Source organism: Acanthaster planci, linkage group LG18 (assembly GCF_054643075.1).
Source record: "Acanthaster planci isolate LZ-2023a linkage group LG18, COTS_SCS, whole genome shotgun sequence".
In the NCBI taxonomy this organism is placed as follows: domain Eukaryota; kingdom Metazoa; phylum Echinodermata; class Asteroidea; order Valvatida; family Acanthasteridae; genus Acanthaster; species Acanthaster planci.
This window is the reverse complement of record NC_141794.1, coordinates 1,185,561-1,208,922: the sequence shown is the minus strand read 5'-3', so window position 1 is coordinate 1,208,922 and position 23,362 is coordinate 1,185,561. Positions and strand designations below refer to the sequence as shown.

Here is a 23,362-nt window from a genome sequence, read left to right as displayed (position 1 = left end):
TCCCGGAGTACACCAGTGTTTACCGGCAAGGCGAGCCTCAAAATGAGGCGAATCGAACGCTGCAGTGTATTCACCAAGGCATTCTGGGAAAAAGCTCAAGTCCCCGCCACGTTCCATCATGTCCATGCTCCATCCGTGACATCATTACACTCGGGCAGCGTCCAGGGACCCGCTCGCCAGCTGGCGTAGTGGTGGCTGACACCAGGGCAGGCACGGAGATCACATGATGGCTAAACGAACGCTCTCGTGCGAGTTTAGCTTACACGTGTAAGCTGATCGAACGCACCCATGCATGATGTTGGCCCAGCTGCCTACATCGATGATTTTCACTGCATGCAGCTGCTTTGTACCATCCACAGGCCTAGTTGACGCAGTACGTTGACGAAGGTGGTAGTACACTTACTTAGTTCAGTGCGTCACGTGGAACCGTAAGGATGCAGATGTAGTTGCATATCCCGGATCCACCTGCTACACCAACGAATGAGTAGGTAATGTATTTCACCCTGGGGCGTTGCGGCAAAAAAACATTCCTCCATGCATACCCCAGGTCGCAGAGTTCTGGGGATACTGGGGCCACAGGAGAGACGTACCTCATTATGCGCTTACATGAACTTTTGCAACTATACACACATAACGTGTCTGGTTGGCGTGCATAATGTGACCCCACCTGCTCCTGCGCGTACATACATGTACATTCGTATTATGCACGGTGTACGTGCACGTGGTGGAATCTAGTCACAGCTGCCGCCAACTTGGTGCATTGCTGATACTGTATACTAGCGGGTTTCGCGCGGCACCGGCTAGATCATAGAATATATAGAATATCGGTTTTTTATGAGGACAGTAACGATGTAAGTTTAGTACTCATGCATTGAAGAATTACAGTGTTAACCCTGTAACAGAAAACTAAAAATCCCAGTGAAATTAGGAACTAAATGTAATACCAAAAACCGTCGATGTAATGGGATTTTGCGAAGGAACAAATGAAGAAATTCAGAAAACCGGAGAGAAAATGGTCATCGAAGTCATAGCCGTGTACATTTTTAATGGCCTGCTCACTTTTCTTGCTTCCAAGGCAATATGTGTGCATACGTGCTTAATTTGGGACTTATTAATGAAGAGGTTTTAAAGCGTGGACGGTGTATATTGAGCAAATTCTCGGGGCAGCAATACCACTAAAAGGGAAAAAAGAGAATAGGCGTGGTATTTACTAGATGGTGGTGAATTCACCCCGTATGGAGGGTGTGTTGGGGAGGTTGATGGCGTGTGAATGGTGGGAGGGGAATATTATGTTATAGAATGGGAGGGGGGGGAATTTGATCTGCTCTGTAAGTACAGTAACATGGTAGAAACAGAGAAAGAAATCGTGTCAGTGGCTATGCATGCCTTTCGGCCTCTGCAATGCCCCAGCCACATTCGAGAGGCTGATGGACATGGTAATGGCAGGCCTTCCGTCAGTGAAACATCCTGTTAATATACCTGGATGATGTCATCGTATTTGGCAAAACGGTCAAGGAGGAGATCGAGCGACTGAGAGTCGTTCTCTCCAGGTTGAGAGAGGCTGGACTGAAATTGAAGCCAAGTAAGTGCTTCTTGTTCCAGAAGCAGGTTAATTACTTGGGACCGTCGTCAAAGGGTGTAGCTACGGACCCTGAAAAGGTGCGCGCCGTGGCTGAGTGGCCGACACCTAAGTGTGTGAAGGAAGTGCGAAGCTTTGTTAGCCTCTCTTCCTACTATAGGCGGTTTATCCGTGGGTTTGCTGAGGTGGCCTCACTGTTGCATGCCTTGACTGCAAAGGCCAGAGAATTCGTCTGGACGGAGGCTCGCCAAGAAGCATTTCAGGAGCTTAAACATAAATTGCAGACAGCACCTGTTTTGGCTAACCCTGTACCAGACAGTGACTACATCCTAGATACGGATGCTAGTAGACTTTGAATAGGGGCAGTTTTGTCCCAGGTCCATGGAGGCGAAGAGAAAGTTATCGCCTATGCCAGCCACAAACTGAGTAGAGCTGAAAAGAACTACTGCGTTACGCGGTGGGAGCTGTTGGCGGAGGTGGTCTACTTGAAACAGTTCAGGCAGTACCTGAAGGTTGTCCTTCACAATGATCATGCTGCCCTCCGGTGGTTGCTTGATTTTAAAAGCCCTGAGGGCCAGCTTGCTAGATGTCTTGAAGTCATCAGTGAGTATGATTTGACCATTCAACACCGACCTGGACGAAAGCATGGGAATGCCAATGGGCTGTCCAGGAAGATCTGTAAGCAGTGTGGTCGGAATGATGAGGAGGAAGTGGAGGCACCTCAGGTACCTGAGGGTGTTGGGAGCACTAAACCTCCTGGTATTGCTGTGGGTCAGGGAGAGGTTGCTAATCCTAGGGTCCCAAAGGCTGAAGTGAGCGGTATCTCTGCCGAACCATGCATGCCTAAGGATGCTGTCAGGCAAGCACAGCTGGAAGATCCCAGCACGAGTTGGGTTGTTAAATCTAGAGAAGAGGTGGGCAGTAGAACTCTTTGGGAAGCTGTTTCAGGCACCTAGGCTGCCCACAAGACGCTATGGTCCCTCTGGGACCAGTTGCAAGTGCGCGATGGGGTGCTGTGCAGAAGCTTGAAGTCCTATGATGGGAAGTCAGTCAGATGGCGCCTGGTACTTCCAGGGAAGCTTCGAGAAGAGGTCCTTTGTGAAGTTCATAGTGGTCGGACGAGCTAGCGGTCACTTGGGTGTTACAAATTAAAGTCATTGAAAGTTTTGCCAATAAATCTGCGAATGACCAATCACCTGTTCTTTGTGATTTGTAGTTGTGGAGGTTTCAAAAAGGAAGGTTTAGGTTTCATACTGGATCCATTGGTAGCACCAAGATGCAATTGTGCTGAGTGACCATCGCGTCCATCACTTACATGTGTATATTCAATTATTTGGAAAATTGTCGTATTTATCATTATTAGTATTTTTTCCTTTTAACAGTTTGTCCCTAACTGAAATTCCTGAGCAGTTAATCGCAATTACCGCACCCACCAACAAGATGGCAATCTTCAAAAGCAAGTTTCCTGACGTCAGCTTTCCCAACATGGCTGTTGATGAATTTATCATGGAGCCCTTTGATCACTTTGGAGACCAAGTTGCCATGGTATTAGAAATCTCTCTCCTCTAACGTAGCTATACGTTGAACCGCGATTAAAGTTTGAGCCAACGCGGGGTATAACATTTCACAAACACTTCTACAGGGGCGTAAAACGACAAAATTTGTCATTTTCGATTGAGTAATGGTCATGTTGCGAGCTTGTTAAGAGTTCAAAACACATTTTAAATCAGCTAGTTGGATTGTTCTTGGATATTTGTCGACTTCATGAAAGAAAAATTGCATTGAAAATGGTGCTGCTCGAAGCAGGGTCAACTAAGCCATTAGAACTCCGGAATCAGTGACCGGTTAAATTTCCAGCATTAAAATCAACCTCACACTTTAGCTTCATTTAAATTTCATGCCAATTTGTGCGCAACTTGCAAAGTTCTCAACCTCAAATCAGTCAGCTCAGAAGAGCTTGGTTGTCAGGTTGTCAAGATGCCTGCACCAGAAGAGAAAGTCATGTTTTTAAATCTAGTCCAAGATGTAAGTTTCTTTCTCCAAGATTTTGCGAAAAGCACGTTTTTACATCTAGTCCAAGATGTAAGTTTCTTTCTCCAAGATTTAAGTGCAAAATGCATGTCGTCTTTTCTCTGGACTAGGTCGATGGCATTACGGGGCATATGTACACTTACAAGCAGATCAAACTTCTGGTCAGAAAGGTTCGATTCGGCTTGCATTCCAAGGGCTTCAAGGCAGGAGACGTGTTTGCAATCTACAGCCCCAATTGTCTGGAGTACGTAGTAGTCGTGCTGGGCGTCATCAATGCTGGTGGGGTTGTGACTACCATGAACCCAAAGTACACTGTAGGTACGTTACCGAAGACTCATGAGTTTGCGACAATTTGGGTGTTCTGGGGTTGCACACATGATATTGAAAATGTCTTGAAAATGCTTGGACTAGAATAAGCAAGGGCCCATTCGCCGACGACATCTTGTATCTGTTTCCCCTTGCAAGTTTCATCAGCCTTGTTCCTGATAGACTTCATAAAAGTATTCTCCATTCCTTACCAGATGAGTTGGTGCACCAGCTGAGGCATTCTGAAGCCAAGTATCTCATCACGATGCCGGGCATTGCTGCCAGGGCATTGAAGGCGCAGGAGAAATTGCCCAGCTTAAAAGTGAGCCAGGAAGCCATGAGCTCTTGCCCAAACAGTGAATGACCCTATATCCATGAGCCAGGAAGCCATGAACTCTTGCAGGAACAGGCATTGGTTTACAGATGTTATTGGCAACTTATTTTCACTTGAAAAATTGCTCCACCTCTGTTGCATTTTGCTCAGTGTTACCAGAAATCACCTCTGATTTCAAGAAGTAAGATGCATAGATTTTTTTTAGGGGGGCCATTTTTTTCTTACAAAGGAGGTTGTTGTTTTTGGCGAGCACCCGGGATGTACCCCCTACCTGTCACTTCTCAACAATGATGGGAAGAGTCTTCCAAGGCCAAAGGTCAACCCCGATGACACAGTCCTGCTTCCATACTCCAGTGGGACCACAGGACAGCCCAAAGGTGTCATGCTGACTCACCGGAATATCATCAGTAACATGTTCCAGCGAACCAGGTGGGTTGCTTGCCTGTCTCTTCTTTGAGGAGGTGCTTCGTATCGATAAAGACTTTGTCATTGTCAACTGGCATCAAAGAAATGGAGTTAGTAAACAACATTTGCCCTAGGTGTGGGAGAGACACGCATAGTTGTGGGGATTACACATGTATTGAAACGTAGATGCTGTTGACTGAAATCCTTAAAAACTCAGTGTTGACTTTCATAAATCAAGAAATGGTATCTTCAGCCTACTCGCACCTGTTCACATATGTCATTGGGTTGAGTAGGCACAAATGCAACATTGTTAGTTGCTCTCTCTGCTCCCTGCTGGATACCAAACTGCATTGAGTCTCATTTTCAGTCTGAAATTTGTTCCTGGCTTTGACTGCCCTCATTTCCAGAAAGTAACTTGATTTTTACTTCCCCTGCCAGTCTCTCCACTGAAGATAAAAAACCTTTTTTTTTCTTTGCCTGGTATTGATCAGCAAGCACATCCTCGAGGTCTACCCAGATGATTGTACATTGGCCCTGCTTCCTTTCTTTCACGTCTATGGCTTGAACTACTGCCTGCTACAGTTCCTTTGGTTGGGGATAAGGATCGTTAGCCTTCCATACTTCCAACCAGAATCTTTCTTGCGGAGCATACAGGACTACAAGGTAATTACCAATGTCATCTATTTTGGTAAACCGTAACAAAGAATCAGAAACATGATTCGGCCCCCCCCCCATTGTGACAGTCATTGTCTTCACCCGATAATTTGTCATGCCCTGGATTAGTGCGTACCTACGTCAGCTTGCTATGAATCCAGCCAATGATATACTGTAGTTTTTCCATCCCAAACGCACAGCTAGCTGGCAACATTGCTTTTCCGTTGGACCAGTTTTGTCTGAGGCAAATGCTCTCTGAGATTTTGAGATGTGACCGGCTGTGTTCCCTGTAGGTCACTTTGCTTTCGCTGGTGCCTCCTCTCATGTTGTTCCTGGCCAAGTCGCCCTTGGTGGACAAGTACGACCTGTCATCAGTCCGGTTTATAATGGCAGGGGCTGCTTCACTCAACCAAGACATGATGGTGACGATTGCTAACAGGCTTAACTTGAAATTCCTCATGCAAGGTTAGTTCAGATGCTTCATTTACAGTGAGGTATGTGTAGCGGGCATAATATGAAAATTATGACACCTGCTTACATTATTTATTTGTTTACTAGTTTACGCCATTTTATTGTCAGCCAACCAGTGGAGATAAGTGCGTTTCCGGCTAAGTTAGCGAAAAGTTTTAACACGCTGTACAAAAATACAGATATCCTAAATCTAAAGGATACATATATTTAAAAACAACAAGGAAAACCCAGGGATTCTGTTTACACAAGAAATTAATTAACAATAAAACTAAATGAAGGGCGTAGCTTGAAGTTGCGTTGAAGTTGGGGATGACTGGCCCTAGCTTCACTTGGCACTAAGCTGGGATTGTTGGCTATGTGCAGATGGTGTGTAGGACTCGATTGCACAGTCTCTCCTTCCCCGGCTTGAGTAAATCAGGTGTGGGGAACACAATGCATGCGACTCCGCTTCAAGTCACTCCCTGTCCAGCAGTACATACAGCTCGATAGGCTCACTGAGGTTACCTTGGTGCCTCAGTACTAGTGGTGTCTTTGCCTAGAGCAGGACAGGGACGAATATGTAATTGTGGCAGGTTCAATGCAAGGAGAGATCACAGAGACAACAGAACAGTCTCTGTGGAGTCCAGTAGCCAAGTGGAGTGAAATACTAACTATACTAAGTAAAACAGTTGTATGGACTATCAAAAGTGAAAGTCCCTTTAAAACACTACACTGTGTGTAAGGTTGTCATGGTTACCAGTGTCGGTCAATGCCTTCGTCCACCTGGGTACCTCATTTGTGTGTGTGGGTTGGTCTACTCAGAAATGACTAAGGTGCTACAAGGACACTATACCAAGACCGGTGTCTTAGGAATTACAAGGTTACAAATGTTGCGGTCAAACTTTGGAAGTCTAAGTCCGGGAAATATGAGTGACTCATAATCAGGAGGTAAAAGTTAATTAAGATTAAACATTAAAATGTCAAAGTTCTGGGCAATCAAATCGATTTAAAGCAAAAAGAATACACATCAAAAGATTAAACACACGGATATAAGAATTGAAATAGAATAAAGAAAAACTAACTACTGAATATATGGAACTATGGTAAAAACTAGATAAAGGTGAATCAAGTCAAATGATTGAAACTTATCAAGTAATAAAATCACAGAAGAATGTTGCAAATTCAAAGACTTAACTTGTACAAGAGGGAAATATCCCTCTCTTCACTTTAGTCAAGGGAATGTGATTATTCAATGTATGCTAGAAGAAATATATCATAAAAACCTAAGTAAAATAGTATTATACAAGTAATCCTAGGAATCACGTCTTTCTAAATTAAGTTTTACTTTATTTAGACAAGTCGCCAGAGATCTTTTACATGGAAATGGTAAACTTCCAAATCAATGGAAACTCATACAGCAAGTTAAATTCATTCAGTATTCTGGGACTAGGAAGTCAGAATGTTTGGACGGATTGTGCAAGATATCGCAAAAGAAATGGTGTTTGTACCTGGAAACAACAGAACCTTAAACAGATGTCAACATGGATAGAACTTCTAAAATAGACTTTGGCTTGAATCAAGACGTGCACATTCGTTTACTCTTTCAGAGCATTCTCAGCCAAAATTACAATGACTACAATTCAGAAACGCAATATGATATTGACCTATGACGACTTGGTCTAAGCGTTGAAGAATAGACACTTCAATCTAGGCATAAAAGTAAGACAAAAGTATCATCAAACTCACCTAGAGCAGGACAGGGACGAATATGTAATTGTGGCAGGTTCAATGCAAGGAGAGATCACAGAGACAACAGAACAGTCTCTGTGGAGTCCAGTAGCCAAGTGGAGTGAAGGGTCACTGGCCACTGAATTTATCTGCTCCTCCTCAAGGACTCTTGTGGTTGGTTGCAAGTTCTGCTACCAACCTGCCCACACGCGCTGCCAAGCAACCCACACATTTCTAAGGAACTGCACGACCTAACTCTGGGGGAGTTAGAATTTCAAAAAAATGGGGGCACAAAATTCATCCTATTACATATGTCTTGATTTAGCCCCTTCCCCGAAAAGAGGTTACAAATTCTCCCCCCCCCACAAAAAAAGTTTCCATCTGCTACCCTAGGTTAGTTTGGAATTAAAACTGATTCCATGCCAATTACCGTACTCTATCTGTTAGAATGATGTTGTGCAGTAGCATAGTGAGCCTCTGTTGGGAGTTGTAGGTGCTTGGATCATCGTCTGTCCAATGTATTGTTTGAGAATTGTTCTCATTTTCTCATATATTTGCTACCAGTTTTGACCCTTTTGTCGTGACTGAACCTGTTAGAGGAGACTTTTTCAAGGAGATTTCTGTGAAACGGAGAGTGACCCTTTTTAGCCTTTAATAAACGAGTTGTTTCTTTGCTCCAAGGATATGGCCTAACAGAGGCGACTGCTGCCAGCACCATAATGCCCCATGATGTCATCAACTATGGCCCGGTGGGGTTACTTCTACCAAACACTGAGATGAAGGTACAGTATTGAAACAAATTTGTTATGATGACCACCTGCAGAAGTACAATGAAATAGCTTATTGCAGTGTTGGAATACTCGTCACTCGTACTTGAGTACAACTTGAGTATGGCCTATACTCGATTATCAGTGCTCGAAAATTAACTGTACTTGACGAGTACTTGATTCTTTGTACCTGGATTTTGGACGTACTTGACTCTTAGTACTTGGTACTCGACCTTTGTACTCGAGAAAAGATTTGAGTGCTTCACTTTTTATCAATAGCGTTTTCCGGGTGCTGGGTGATGAGCAAAGATTACGTTGCTCAACCTTGAACACAAAGCGACACAGTAGTTTCACTCTGTATTCTGTAGACGGTAACATAACAGAATGTTTACTATGCCCTGGGTACAAGAAGCCTTTCTGCTAGTCTAGTTTCTGCCACCGCAGCTTTTACTATAGGAAAACATAGAGCTGGTATGAGCGGAGTTTCATGCTCCATGAGCATCTTGTCGTTTCCCACAGTGCAAGCACATAGACAGACACTTTTTCATAGTTGAATTTGTTAGCGATTATAACATGCAAATTTTTTCCCTATCACGCTTTATATTTTCTCCTTTTTAATACTCATCAGACACAAGGCTCTGTGGTTTTCATCATTTTTCAACCCGAATGTCTCACTGAGTCTTGGCAACATATGGTTGTGTTTGGTGTCTACCCAGCTGTCTTTGATGTTTTTTTTACAAGATTCTTCCCAGACGAGAAAAATGAAGACTAAATCCAACGAACTACGTCACCCGACGTTTGTTTTCGAACATCAGCGGGAGACCTGTTCGATGTAGATTCAGTAAAAGTTTCTGTTAATGTTTTGTTGTTCGTTTCTTGTTTGTCTAGGTCATTGATGTCACTTCGGGGAAACCTCTTGGCTCAGGTCAAGACGGGGAGATTTGGTTGAGAGGACCACAGACCATGAAAGGATACCTCAAGAACCCAGAAGCCACTGCACAGAGCATCGACAAAGATGGCTTCTTGCACACAGGTGGAGACATTTTGTTTTTCAAAAACTGTTTATTTTGTACATAATTGCATGTACCTGGGGGGTATATAGGAAGAGATCCTGCTGTGTAAGTTGAATTGTTCCCAATGTAATGTGGAGGAGTTACTGTGTTATATTCGAGACCTTGATGTCCGAGACAAGACCAAGGCATTCCAGACCAAGACTGAGATCCACTCCTTTAAGACCAAGACTTCGAGACTGAAACCGAGACTTGTTCCCAACGTAATGTGGATGTGTTAAGAAGAGATCATGATGCTTGCTTCCATTAGAAATCTCTCAGAGCAGACCTGAGTTTCTGAGTTTATCCCGATTGAGTTCTCAAGGCATTCCAAATTTTTGGCGGCTCTTGAAATTTAATGTGTGTACATTTGAAATGCAGTGTTCAGAGTTATGACTTTTACCGATCTTTCACTCTGCAGGTGATATTGGTCATATCGACGAAGATGGCTTTTTGTGGATTGCAGATCGACTCAAAGAACTCATCAAATACAAGGCATTCCAAGTAAGAGTAACTTCTATGTCTGAGTTAGGTTCTGACTTAAGTTTGTTTAATAGGCAATAGGTATAGTAGGTTAACAGGTGAATTGTGAACAGGTGAACAGTAGGTTGTTTGAAAATTTCCCCCACCAGGTTCCCCCAGCAGAGTTGGAGGCCTTACTCCTTACACATCCTCAGATTCTGGATGCTGGGGTGATAGGGGTGCCTGACCAAGCAGCTGGCGAGCTGCCCCGGGCGTTTGTGGTCCGCAAGACAGAGAGCCTGACCCTCGAGATGGTCCGAGACTTTGTGGCAGGTGAGACCTCGATGACAACAAAAATTGATAATTGGATGATTTCCGGTAGACCCACAGGGGCTGATGTGGCATATTCCCTCAGGAATCTACACCATAAAGTGATCGCTCAAACTAAATTCTGTCTCTTGGTAGACTAAAAACCAATTGGTGCTATTCCCGACCCTACCCAGGAAAGTGCAGATCAAAAACCCAATTTTCGGGGAGGGGGCCAAACTTGTTTTTTGGGATCACAAAAATTTGGAAATGTTTCCATGTACAGTAACCTATTACAGCCTTGCTAGGGGTGAGGCTACATTATAGACCTTTGGAAGAAAGGGAAATAAAACTGACAAAAAACCTTGCTCTCTTGATAAAAAAAAACAGTTTGGTGCTGGGGCCCCATTGGCCCCCACCTGAATACATTTTACACTCTTCACACGTTAGGGAATGATCTGTAGATGAGGGCTCCAATTTGGCATACTAGACGGGACCTGCTGCATAAAGTGGATCTGGCAAGAGACTGTCATTAGTTTCAACTGAATGCGCAAAGCTTGTAGTCCGTTGCCTGCGAAGATTCCAGTGTACACATGCATATGATGGTTATGCTTTAGGCTTTGCCTGTCAGTGAGTACCGTTTGTATGTTCAAGGACATGGTTATGGACAAAACACGTGAGACTTTGAAATTAATTTCCAATCTTATTCTGTCCTGGATCATGTGGTTTCAGAGAATGCTTCCCCACATAAGTGGCTTCGTGGGGGTGTTGTTTTCCTGGATCAGATCCCCAAGTCTGCTAGTGGCAAGATCCTCCGAAGAGAATTAAAGAAATGACTTCAATCCTCACTCTGATTGACAAGGTGAACACCCTCTGACTGGTAACACTGCAAAGTTATGAATTGACAGGAAAGGCTCGTGTTTACTCTGCTTAATCCTTACAACTCTTGCATGCAATAAGATTTTATATAATACCTGTAAAATCCATTTTAATTAATATATTTTCAAAGTGTTTACTTTTATCCATTTATCCATTCTGTAAACGTATACCCATGTTTTTAAAGTAAGTTATACGTGATGGTAATTTATGCAGTATTTATGGTGAATTTTAATGGCAGGTGTTGCTGGTAAAGATTTCCTCCATTAAGTTTGAAATTTGTAAGTTCTTAGTTGTAAGTAGTTGCCTCCCAAATCGAGTTGGTCAAAGTTTATACAACATTTATGACGAACGTTGGGTCAGATATCAACTGGTCCAAAAGTTGGGCAAAACTTGAACCAACAGCAGTTGGGCAAATAAGATTGTTCAATTATTGGGTAAAAATTTGACAAAATTTGTTGGTAAAAACTTTCGCTCAAAAACGGGTAATAATCCTTAACCAAATGTTGGGCTAATTATTGAACGAAATCTTGGTTCAAAATTATCCAGTGATTTAGACGGTTGATATCTGACCCAATATTGGGCAGCAGTGTTGGTCAAAGCTTTTACGCAACAAATTCACAAATTTCTGGTCAATTACATTTAAAACCGAATTTTCAAAAACCATCATTTTCTGGTTTCGATTTTATTCAGCATGCATACGTAGCAGACATTTGTCATGATGTCATGGCTTTAAAAGCTCGTTTCTAAGTTACATGAATATTCCTAAATAAGGTACCTGTATAAAGGGATAAAATCTAACTTTTCAATTTACTCAAAATTTACCTTTTTTCTCGAACTAGCTAAGAGTCAATGGGCCCATCAGTGTAAGGACTACCTTTAGTTGGATTTAGATCCGATGTAATTGCAGATCTAGACTGTTTCACAGATATACCAGGATATACATTCAATTCATACCTCAAGTAAAACCTGAAATCAGTAGGACTTGTGCGACTTTAACACCAATGATGGGCCCATGACGAATGATCAAAATATCACAAGTTAGGTTATAACTAACAGTTGTACCCAAGCTTCAAGATTGCTAAGGACCATCTTGATCATGCACGGTATTCAAAGGCATACATTCAACATGTCAATCAGACTGGCTTATATCGATGTTAATAAATTGAAACACTGAGGGAACAACAGAAATACTCAAAATTGATAGTAACTTCTTTGGTACTTACATGCAATTCTCATTCATGTCAATAACTTCATCTGGATCAAATTTGATCGGGGTCTTTACTCTTCAACAGGAACATAACTTAAACCTGAGCTATGGTCCCTGTGTCCCTTTAAGGCTGATGGCAAGCTTTTTGATAATGAGTTGTAATCATTCCTCCATGGGTTAATCACCTGCATGCTGTACAAATAGTGAACTATGAATTGAGTATCGATGATTTACACAATTATTTTACACATGCCCAGTGTAGGTGAGATATGCTGGCACGGCCCCTCTGTCACAAAGTTGAGTTCCAATTTCGATACAATATACAAACAGATGTGTGTCATCTCCTGAAATGGAAAAATTTATAACAATCTGCAACAAATCGAGTCATTTGAAGTAACCCTCAATTAAGATATTTAGTTGTGACACGGTGGCTTAATTGTCATTGATAAGAACGGATATAAAAAGTTAAATCAGGGGCGGATCCAGGATTTTCCGTAAAGTTAGGGAGGCTGGATAAGGGGCCGTCTACAAAGTACGTACGTACGAAAGGGGCGGGGCGTTGAGTACGCCATGCGTACAGAGCAGAGGGGGGTTCAAGCCATGTGTGAACATCTTTTTTTTAAGCTGCCAAGCAAATCACACTTTCCAGGGCCTTTCAATAAAGAAATATCCATATAAAAACCTGTTATTACTTTGGTCATTTATTTCAGAATTTGGAAGCGACGTGCGAATAGCAGTACTACAGTGCATTGAAGATGTCAGTTTAATGAAGGTGCGCTGCATGGGCCCGGGGCGGCGGGGTCCTGAAAAGTCGGCATTTCGTCCCTACGCACATGTACATGAAGGAGGGTACATGTGTACTTATGGACTGTCCTAACGCCTTTTCCCACATTCCCGTTGGTGTAACAAAAACTGCACTATCCGTAGCCACAAAATAAGCAGTTCGGACTCTGCCAGGGACTCGTCCAAGCGCTCAGAGGCGCGCAGCTTTAAAGCCCAGAGACAAGCCCAGCTTGCTTGCCGCGCCAGCAAGCTCTGTACCTACGCGTACAGCCTACCTCACGCAGTAGGCCTACGTTGACGAGGGAGCCGGTGGCACACGTAAATATTTGGAAATTGGATGTAAATGTTGCACCTCCCGGATCCACATGCATGATCATACATACAGGCTAACTAGTGGGTAATGTATTCCACATGAAGGGTTGCGTGAAAACCTTCCTGGTATGTATGCCGCCATGGCCACCGTGACGGGGTATCGCGCATGCATGAACTTTATTGTAACTTCCTGCTTACATCTGTTGTGTTATTTGGCCTATACATTCATGCACATGACCCCATCATACCGCACAAGTTACATGTTGTGCACTGGCACGTACGATATGGGGCCGATGGGTACCCCCCCCACGCCCTGGATATGTACTGCGAGGCTTTCATATAGCGTACCTGTGAACTTCTGCTCGTTAATGCGCATGCTCAGTTCTGCAGCCTTGTATAGCGGTGCTACAAGCCTAGGAGTAGGAAGACCTATGGATTCGGCCGTCTCACTTCTGGCTGCATATGGTGAGTTTAGTCGCACTGCAGCATGGTACATAGTTACAGTGGCCATATTTGTGAATTGTTGAAACTTTCAGTGAAAGAGTTCAATTGTGTATACAGTCAAAACTAATTTCCCCCGAACCACTTCCTGCAGTGCGACCTGCTTTCAACATGGAGGAAGGAACACTTTTCAAGTACATAGGCTTTATATGCAGAGCCGGGAGCCCGAAGCCGCGCCTTATAACAAAAGACCGTGCTCAGCGCAAAAGACTGAGCTGCTGGGCATTACCGACATTTTTTCGCTCTCAATAGTGGAGAAAATCCAGCCTCGTTTTGAAACAGTATACCTCGTTTTTAGGCACTGCATTTAGAGCGAGCGGATTACCACCGGGGACAAAAGCACTCCACCACCACAGCGATGAGCCACACAGCACCGCTCTGTCCCCTATTGAAAAAGAGGTCAGCAGTGCACGGTGCCGGCTTCGGGAACAAAAGAATCTTACGTAACACCGCACAATCTAGGCTCTTTTTCCAAGGCTGCAGGCCTGGCTGAAATTAAGGAGTCAATGAATTTTACCTGTCAGCTTTAGAATAGTGCCCAAAGAGTCCTTCATTTTGGTATAAACGGCCATTAAATGAAATGATGAATTTGTGAAAACGTAAAATCTTGAAAATGAGACGGCATCTTGTCTTGCTCAAGAAAAATCCACCCGGCAGCAAATGGTTAAACTTTTAATTAGGCCTATAAAAGTATTCAGAGAGTGATAACATGTCCTAAGAAGTGAAATTTAGCTGGGAAATTCTGAAGCATTTACTTAGAAAACACTTGGCTTTGGTTTTTCAGGAGCATTGTTTCAAAAAGGGAAGTATAGTCGCAGATTTCAATAATGGATCCATTGGAAGTCACCATCATCATGCGATTGTGCTGAGTGACCATTGCACTAGTCATTTACCTAAGCACATGTAGGCCCTATATTCAATTATTTGGAAAATTATCATATTTTGTCATTATTTTTCCCTTTTAATAGTTTGTCCCTAATTTCCTGAGCAGTTAACCACATTCACTGCACCTACCATCAAGATGACAATCTTCAAAAGCAAGTTTCCTGACGTCAGCTTTCCCAACATGGCTGTTGATGAATTTATCATGGAGCCCTTTGATCACTATGGAGACCAAGTTGCCATGGTATTAGAAATCTCTCTCCTCTAACGTAGCTATACGTTGAACCGCGATTAAAGTTTGATCCAACACTGGGTATAACATTTCACAAACACTTCTACAGGGGCGTAAAATGACAAAATTTGTCATTTTCGATTGAGTAATGGTCATGCTGCAAGCTCGTTAAGATGAGTTCAAAACACATTTTAAATCAGCTAGTTGGATTGTTCTTGGATATTTGTCGACTTCATGAAAGAAAAATTGCATTGAAAATGGTGCTGCTCACAGCAGGGTCAACTAAGCCATTAGAACTCCGGAATCAGTGACCGGTTAAATTTCCAGCATTAAAATCAACCTCACACTTTAGCTACATGTAAATGTTATGCCCACCAGTGCGCAACTTGCAAAGTTCTCAACTTCAAATCAGTCAGCTCTGACAAGCTTGGTAGTCAGATTGTCAAGATGCCTACGCCAGAAGAGAAAGTCATATTTTTTAATCTGTCCAAGGTGTAAGTTTCTTTCTTCAAGGCTTTGCAAATAGCGCTAAGCATAACCGTGTGGTTTCCTCATGAAACATAGAACTTGGCATTCCAAATTTCATTTATTAGGTGCAAAATGCATGTCGTCTTTTCTCTGGACTAGGTCGATGGCATTACAGGGCATATGTACACTTACAAGCAGATCAAACTTCTGGTCAGAAAGGTTCGATTCGGCTTGCATTCCGAGGGCTTCAAGGCAGGAGACGTGTTTGCAATCTACAGCCCCAATTGTCTGGAGTACGTAGTAGTCGTGCTGGGCGTCATCAATGCTGGTGGGGTTGTGACTACCATGAACCCAAAGTACACTGTAGGTATGTTACTGAAGACTCATGAGTTTCCGAAATTTGGGTGTTCTGAAGGTTGCACACATGATATTGAAAATGTCTTGAAAATGCTTGGACAAGAATAAGCAAGGGCCCATTCGCCGACGACATCTTGTATCTGTTTCCCCTTGCAAGTTTCATCAGCCTTGTTCCTGATAGACTTCATAAAAGTATTCTCCATTCCTTACCAGATGAGTTGGTGCACCAGCTGAGGCATTCTGAAGCCAAGTATCTCATCACGATGCCAGGCATTGCTGCCAGGGCATTGAAGGCGCAGGAGAAACTGCCCAGCTTAAAAGTGAGCCAGGAAGCTATGAACTCTTGCCCAAACAGTGAATGACCCTATATCATCAACAGCGGGAACAGGCATTGGTTTACAGATGTTATTGGCAACTTATTTTCACTTAAAATATTGCTCCACCTCTGTTGATTTTGTCCAGATTTACCTGAAATCACTTCTTATTCCAAGAAGTAAGATTTTTTTTGGGGGGGGTCAATTGTTTTTTAAAGGAGGTGTTTGTCTTCGGCGAGCACCCGGGATGTACCCCCTACCTGTCACTTCTCGACAACGATGGGAAGAGTCTTCCAAGGCCAAAGGTCAACCCCAATGACACAGTCCTGCTTCCATACTCCAGTGGGACCACGGGACTGCCCAAAGGTGTCATGCTGACCCACCGGAATATCATCAGTAACATGTTCCAGCGAACCAGGTGGGTTACTTACCCGTCTCTGATGCTGTTGACTGAAATCCTTAAAAACTCAGTGTTGACTTTCATAAAACAAGAAATGGTATCTTCAGCCTACTCACACCTGTTCACATATGTCATTGGGTTGGGTAGGCACAAATGCAACATTGTTAGTTGCTCCCTCTGCCCCCTTCTGAATACCAAACTGCATTGAGTCTCATTTTCAGTCTGAAATTTGTTCCTGGCTTTGACTGCCCTCATTTCCAGAAAGTAACTTGATTTTTACTTCCCCTGGCAGTCTCTCCACTGAAGATAAAAAACCTTTTTTTTTCTTTGCCTGGTATTGATCAGCAAGCACATCCTCGAGGTCTACCCAGATGATTGTACATTGGCCCTGCTTCCTTTCTTTCACGTCTATGGCTTGAACTCCTGCCTGTTACAATTCCTTTGGTTGGGGATAAGGATCGTTAGCCTTCCATACTTCCAACCAGAATCTTTCTTGCGGAGCATACAGGACTACAAGGTAATTACCAATGTCATCTATTTTGGTAAACCGTAACAAAGAATCAGAAACATGATTCGGCCCCCCCCCCCATTGTGACAGTCATTGTCTTCACCCGATAATTTGTCATGCCCTGGATTAGTGCGTACCTACATCAGCTTGCTATGAATCCAGCCAATGATATACTGTAGTTTTTCCATCCCAAACACATAGCTAGCTGGCAACATTGCTTGTCCGTTGGACCAGTTTTGTCTGAGGCAAATGCTCTCTGAGATTTTGAGATGTGACCGGCTGTGTTCCCTGTAGGTCACTTTGCTTTCGCTGGTGCCTCCTTTCATGTTGTTTCTGGCCAAGTCGCCCTTGGTGGACAAGTACAACCTGTCATCAGTCCGTCAAATAGCAACAGGGGCTGCTCCACTTGGCCAAGAAATAATGGAGACGATTGCTAACAGGCTTAACTTGAAATCTCTCACACAAGGTTAGTTCAGATTTTCATATGAGGTTTGTCCTGATTTTCCTCCAAAGAAAAGCAAATTGACAAGTATAAATCCCTCCCTCTAGTAATACAATTGCTGTCATTTGGACTTTGGGGATTAAAACAGATTTCCATACTAAATATTGCATTTTGTCTGTTGAAAAAAGCTGGAAATCATCATTTTGAACGGGCACCTTGGCCATCTTCTGTGAAATGTCTTTGATAAGAATTTTGTCCTTGTCTTGATTAGCTGCCCGTTCTTACCAAGTTTTTGCCGTGACTGAAACGGTCTGAGGAAAGTTTCGTTTCTCCAAGAAATTTCTGTGAAATTCAGACCAGCATTTTTGAGCTTTTAATAAATGAATCGATTAGTTTTTTTCCCTGAAGGATATGGTCTAACAGAGGTATCTTGTGACATCGCCGTAACACCCTACAATGTCATCAACTATGGACCGGTGGGGTTGCTTCTGCCAAACGCTGAGATGAAGGTTTAACATTGAAACAAATTTGTCACATTGTCCGCCTACAAAATAACAGTGAAATGGCTCATTGCTGATCCAACATAACTCTTAGAAATAATGTTATCACATGCATTTACTCATAATATAATGGAAGAACCACAGGCCTCTTTTTTAAAACCTTGAAACAAGTTTAAGCAGTCGATTGGGCCCTTCAATTTTCACCCATTTCCCAAGTACTCTCAACCTTTCCAATGAACTACTGTACGTGCTGAGAAATCAGTCGTTAACCCTCCAATGCGATCCATCTTGTTTAGACCACAGAGTACGAACCTTGACTCATCAATATCTTCCCATTTCCCTCTGCTGGTTGAGAGTCGTTAAATGTGTGGGTTGCAAAAAGGGTAAAAGAAAGCTTACATAGGGTGCAAGATTCTTCCCCAACCAGAAAAATGAGAGATAAATCCAACGAACCACCCGACGTTTGTTTTCTAACATCAGCGGGAGACCTGTTGGATTTAGATTCAGTAAAAGATCCAATTAATGTTTTGCTGGTTCCTTGTTTTGCCTAGGTCATTGATGTCACTTCAGGGAAACCTCTTGGCCCAGGTCAAGACGGGGAAATTTGGTTGAGAGGACCACAGACCATGAAAGGATACCTCAAGAACCCAGAAGCCACGGCACAGAGCATCGACAAAGATGGCTTCTTGCACACAGGTGGAGACATTTTGTTTTTCAAAATCTATTTATTTTGTACATAATTGCATGTACCTGGGGGGTATATAGGAAGAGATCCTGTTGTGTAAGTTGAATTGTTCCCAATGTAATGTGGAGTAGTTACAGTGTTGTATTCGAGACCTTGATGTCCGAGACAAGACCAAGGCAATTCCAGACCAAGACTGAGATCCACTCCTTTCAGACCGAGACTTGGAGACTGAGACTGAGACTTGTTCCCAACGTAATGTGGACTTGTTACGAAGAGATCATGATGCTTGCTTCCATTAGAAATCTCTCAGAGCAGACCTGAGTTTCTCAGGACAGACAGTATATCCCGATTGAGTGCTCAAGGCATTCCAAAGCTTTGGCGGCTCTATCTTGAAATTTAGTGTGTGTACATTTGAAATGCAGTGTTCAGAATTATGACTTTTACCGATCTTTCACTCTGCAGGTGATATTGGCCATATCGACGAAGATGGCTTTTTGTGGATTGCAGATCGACTCAAAGAACTCATCAAATACAAGGCATTCCAAGTAAGAGTAACTTCAATGTCTGAGTTAGGTTCTGACTCAGGTTTGTTTCCTAGGTATAGTAGGTTAACAGGTGAATTGTGAACAGGTGAAAAGAAGGTTGTGTGAAATTTCCCCCACCAGGTTCCCCCAGCAGAGTTGGAGGCCTTACTCCTTACACATCCTCAGATTCTGGATGCTGGGGTGATAGGGGTGCCTGACCAAGCAGCTGGCGAGCTGCCCCGGGCGTTTGTTGTCCGCAAGACAGAGAGCCTGACCCCCGAGATGGTCCAGGACTTTGTGGCAGGTGAAAACTCGATGACAAAAAAATTGATAATTGGATGATTTCCGGTAGACCCACAGGGGCTGATGTGGCATATTCCCTCAGGAATCTACACCATAAAGTGATCGCTCAAACTAAATTCTGTCTCTTGGTAGACTAAAAACCAATTGGTGCTATTCCCGACCCTACCCAGGAAAGTGCAGATCAAAAACCCAATTTTCGGGGAGGGGGCCAAACTTGTTTTTTGGGATCACAAAAATTTGGAAATGTTTCCATGTACAGTAACCTATTACAGCCTTGCTAGGGGTGAGGCAACATTATAGACCTTTGGAAGGAAGGAAAATAAAACAGACAAAAAACCTTGCTCTCTTGATAAAAAAAAACCAGTTTGGTGCTGGGGCCCCATTGGCCCCCTACCTGAATACATTTTACACTCTTCACACGTTAGGGAATGATCTGTAGATGAGGGCTCCAATTTGGCATACTAGACGGGACGTGCTGCATAAAGTGGATCTGGCAAGAGACTGTCATTAGTTTCAACTGAATGCGCATAGCTTGTAGTCCGTTGCCTGCGAAGATACCAGTGTACACATGCATATGATGGTTATGCTTTAGGCTTTGCCTGTCAGTGAGTACCGTTTGTATGTTCAAGGACATGGTTATGGACAAAACACGTGGGACTTTGAAATTAATTTCCAATCTTATTCTGTCCTGGATCATGTGGTTTCAGAGAATGCTTCCCCACATAAGTGGCTTCGTGGGGGTGTTGTTTTCCTGGATCAGATCCCCAAGTCTGCTAGTGGCAAGATCCTCCGAAGAGAATTAAAGAAATGACTTCAATCCTCACTCTGATTCACAAGGTGAACACCCTCTGACTGGTAACACTGCCAAGTTATGAATTGACAGGAAAGGCTCGTATTTACTCAGCAATTCAGTGAAGTGATTTGTAAGGGCTTTCGGTGTAGATGGACTTTGCACTGAAATTATTTTTCCGTTTTTCTGCATGGCATTGCCAGTTTTGTCAAGAAAAAAAAGTGGAAAGTTGAAACGTATGGAAAGTGCTTGAGGATTAAGTTTTTGTCACCAACTCCTTTTCTAATGAGAAGAAATTCAATTTGAATTATTTATGTTCTATCAGATTTGTAATGAATTTCTTATGAATTAAACCCTCTTTCCAAAAATTATTTTATCACTACAAATTGTTATGGTGTCAGTTTTCAGAAGAGAGGCTACCCATAAATTGTTCCTTTGTGAGACCATTTATGTACTTTTAATTTAAGTCAAAAGCTACGTTCGACTCACTTCAATACAGAGTTTGTGCTCTTTAGTGTTTATTTTTCCATACAATTCATTAGCACCAAACTGGGTCTTTAATGACATTTTAACATCCTTCTTTATAACTGTCAACTTAGTTTAAATTCAACTCAGTTTAAAGTGACTAAGCGGAAGGATTGCGTTTCTGGACAAAATACCTGAGTTGGTGGGCGGTAAGATTCTCAGACGACTTTTGAGAGAACGTGTCAAGATATCAACGGAAAGAGGTATAGGGTCTGGCATTTTTTGAGGTTGCACAAATCATGGAAGACCTGGTATTTGGATTCTGGCTACCTATATGCCGATTAGTTTAAGGGCCTTTTTGTCCTTGGCTTGAAGGCTTCTGCTCGTCTCTCCGGATAATACTTAACATCATTGACGATAATTACAGTTTCCCTCCAGAAGACAACACTAAATTATATGCTTCTAATTTCACGAGACAAATCGGTTGAGTTTGTGGACTTTAAGAACAGTTTGTTTGCAAAAGGAAATCAGTTTTCATTTTTGATGATTCATTTTGCATCAATCACCGCTAATCAGTTGAAAACCTCGCACTACTGTGGATTGAATTTTCGTTTACGTCACTCTGCTTAATCCTTATAACTCTTGCATGCAATAAGATTTTATATAATAACTTTAAAATCCATTTTAATTAATATAGTTTCAAATTGTTTACTTTTATCCATTTATCCATTCTGTAAACGTATACCCACGTTTTTAAATTAAGTTATACGTGATGGTAATTTATGCAGTATTTATGGTGAGTTTTAATGGCAGGTGTTGCTGGCAAAGATTTCCTCTATTTAGTTTGAAATTTGTAAGTTCTTAGTTGTAAGTTGTTGCCTCCCAAATCGAGTTGGTCAAAGTTTATACAACATTTATGATGAACATTGGGTCAGATATCAACTGGTCCAAAAGTTGGGCAAAACTTGAACCAACAGCAGTTGGGCAAATAAGATTGTTCAATTATTGGGTAAAAATTTGACAAAATTTGTTGGTAAAAACTTTTGCTCAAAAATGGGTATAATCCTTAACCAAATGTTGGGCTAATTATTCAACGAAATGTTGGTTCAAAATTATCCAGTGATTTAGACGGTTGATATTTGACCGAATATTGGGCAACAGTGTTGGTCAAAGCTTTTACGCAACAAATTCACCAATTTCTGGTCAATTACATTTAAAACAAAATTTTCAAAAACCTTCATCATTTTCTGGTTTCGATTTTATTCAGCATGCATACGTAGCTGACATTTGTCATGATGTCATGGCTTTAAAAGCTCGTTTCTAAGTTAGATGAATATTCCTAAATAAGGTACCTGTATAAAGGGATAAAATCTAACTTTTCAATTTATTCAAAATTTACCTTTTTTCTCGAACTAGCTAAGAGGTCAATGGGCCCATCAGTGTAAGGACTACCTTTAGTTGGATTTAGATCCGATGTAATTGCAGATCTAGACTGTTTCACAGATATACCAGGATATACATTCAATTCATACCTCAAGTAAAACATGAAATCAGTAGGACTTGTGCGACTTTAACACCAATGATGGGCCCATGACGAATGATCAAAATATCACAAGTTAGGTTATAACTAACAGTTGTACCCAAGCTTCAAGATTGCTAAGGACCATCTGGATCATGCACGGTATTCAAAGGCATACATTCAACATGTCAATCAGACTAGCTTTACATCGATGTTAATAAATTGAAACACTGAGGGAACAACAGAAATACTCAAAATTGATAGTAACTTCTTTGGTACTTACATGCAATTCTCATTCATGTCAGCAACTTCATCTGGATCAAATTTGATCGGGGTCTTTACTCTTCAACAGGAACATAACTTAAACCTGAGCAATGGTCCCTGTATCCCTTTAAGGCTGATGGCAACTTGAAACTTTTTGATAATGAGTTGTAATCATTCCTCCATGGGTTAATCACCTGCATGCTGTACAAACAGTGAACTATGAATTGAGTATCGATGATTTACACAATTATTTTACACATGCCCAGTGTAGGTGAGATATGCTGGCACGGCCCCTCTCTCCTCTGTCACAAAGTTGAGTTCCAATTTCGATACAATATACAAACAGATGTGTGTCATCTCCTGAAATGGAAAAATTTATAACAATCTGCAACAAATCGAGTCATTTTAAGTAACCCTCAATTAAGATATTTAGTTGTGACACGGTGGCTTAATTGTCATTGATAAGAACGGATATAAAAAGTTAAATCAGGGGCGGATCCAGGATTTTCCGTAAAGTTAGGGAGGCTGGATAAGGGGCCGTCTACAAAGTACGTACGTACGAAAGGGGCGGGGCGTTGAGTACGCCATGCGTACAGAGCAGAGGGGGGTTCAAGCCATGTGTGAACATCTTTTTTTTAAGCTGCCAAGCAAATCACACTTTCCAGGGCCTTTCAATAAAGAAATATCCATATAAAAACCTGTTATTACTTTGGTCATTTATTTCAGAATTTGGAAGCGACGTGCGAATAGCAGTACTACAGTGCATTGTAGATGTCAGTTTAATGAAGGTGCGCTGCATGGGCCCGGGGAGGCGGGGTCCTGAAAAGTCGGCATTTCGTCCCTACGCACATGTACATGAAGGAGGGTACATGTGTACTTATGGACTGCCCTAACGCCTTTTCCCACATTCCCGTTGGTGTAACAAAAACTGCACTATCCGTAGCCACAAAATAAGC

At 42.4% G+C, this 23,362-nt stretch overlaps 2 protein-coding genes across 8 annotated transcripts; both read left to right on the top strand.

Moving 5' to 3' along the window:
* The first annotated feature begins 193 nt into the window (after positions 1–193).
* LOC147796064 (putative 4-coumarate--CoA ligase 1) lies at positions 194–12,838 on the top strand. Of its 3 annotated transcripts, none has more exons than XM_087148778.1 (12): positions 194–488; positions 2,962–3,124; positions 3,721–3,928; positions 4,132–4,238; positions 4,483–4,679; positions 5,147–5,318; positions 5,603–5,774; positions 8,169–8,269; positions 9,143–9,287; positions 9,725–9,807; positions 9,936–10,098; positions 10,804–12,838. In XM_087148778.1, the coding sequence occupies exons 1-12, from the start codon at positions 481–483 to the stop codon at positions 10,905–10,907; spliced, it is 1,623 nt and encodes a 540-aa protein (XP_087004904.1). In that variant the 5' UTR covers positions 194–480; the 3' UTR covers positions 10,908–12,838. The 3 variants fall into 3 exon arrangements, with proteins under 3 accessions (XP_087004904.1, XP_087004903.1, XP_087004905.1); XM_087148777.1 differs by having other exon boundaries at positions 4,480–4,679; XM_087148779.1 differs by lacking the exon at positions 10,804–12,838 and adding an exon at positions 10,522–10,550 and having other exon boundaries at positions 4,480–4,679.
* Positions 12,839–13,105: 267 nt separating this feature from the next.
* Positions 13,106–23,103, top strand: LOC147796063 (uncharacterized). 5 transcript variants are annotated; one of them, XM_087148485.1, is made up of 12 exons: positions 13,110–13,717; positions 14,722–14,879; positions 15,495–15,702; positions 15,906–16,012; positions 16,225–16,424; positions 16,752–16,923; positions 17,257–17,380; positions 17,765–17,865; positions 18,408–18,552; positions 19,004–19,086; positions 19,207–19,369; positions 20,076–23,103. In XM_087148485.1, the coding sequence occupies exons 2-12, from the start codon at positions 14,775–14,777 to the stop codon at positions 20,177–20,179; spliced, it is 1,512 nt and encodes a 503-aa protein (XP_087004611.1). In that variant the 5' UTR covers positions 13,110–13,717; positions 14,722–14,774; the 3' UTR covers positions 20,180–23,103. The 5 variants fall into 5 exon arrangements, with proteins under 5 accessions (XP_087004613.1, XP_087004611.1, XP_087004610.1 ...); XM_087148484.1 differs by having other exon boundaries at positions 13,112–13,717; positions 17,209–17,380; XM_087148486.1 differs by lacking the exon at positions 20,076–23,103 and adding an exon at positions 19,794–20,066 and having other exon boundaries at positions 13,112–13,717; positions 17,209–17,380.
* Positions 23,104–23,362: the final 259 nt, after the last annotated feature.

Excerpts from the sequence above, each read along its gene's own strand:
- LOC147796064 (XM_087148777.1), top strand. Across the intron at positions 4,239-4,479 it reads AGAAATTGCCCAGCTTAAAA|GAGGTTGTTGTTTTTGGCGA; the intron begins GTGAGCCAGGAA and ends TTTCTTACAAAG. Across the intron at positions 9,288-9,724 it reads AGATGGCTTCTTGCACACAG|GTGATATTGGTCATATCGAC; the intron begins GTGGAGACATTT and ends TTCACTCTGCAG.
- LOC147796063 (XM_087148484.1), top strand. The coding sequence starts at position 14,775 with ATGACAATCTTCAAAAGCAAGTTTCCTGACGTCAGCTTTCCCAACATG. Across the intron at positions 17,381-17,764 it reads CTTGAAATCTCTCACACAAG|GATATGGTCTAACAGAGGTA; the intron begins GTTAGTTCAGAT and ends TTTTCCCTGAAG. Across the intron at positions 19,087-19,206 it reads TCAAATACAAGGCATTCCAA|GTTCCCCCAGCAGAGTTGGA; the intron begins GTAAGAGTAACT and ends TTCCCCCACCAG.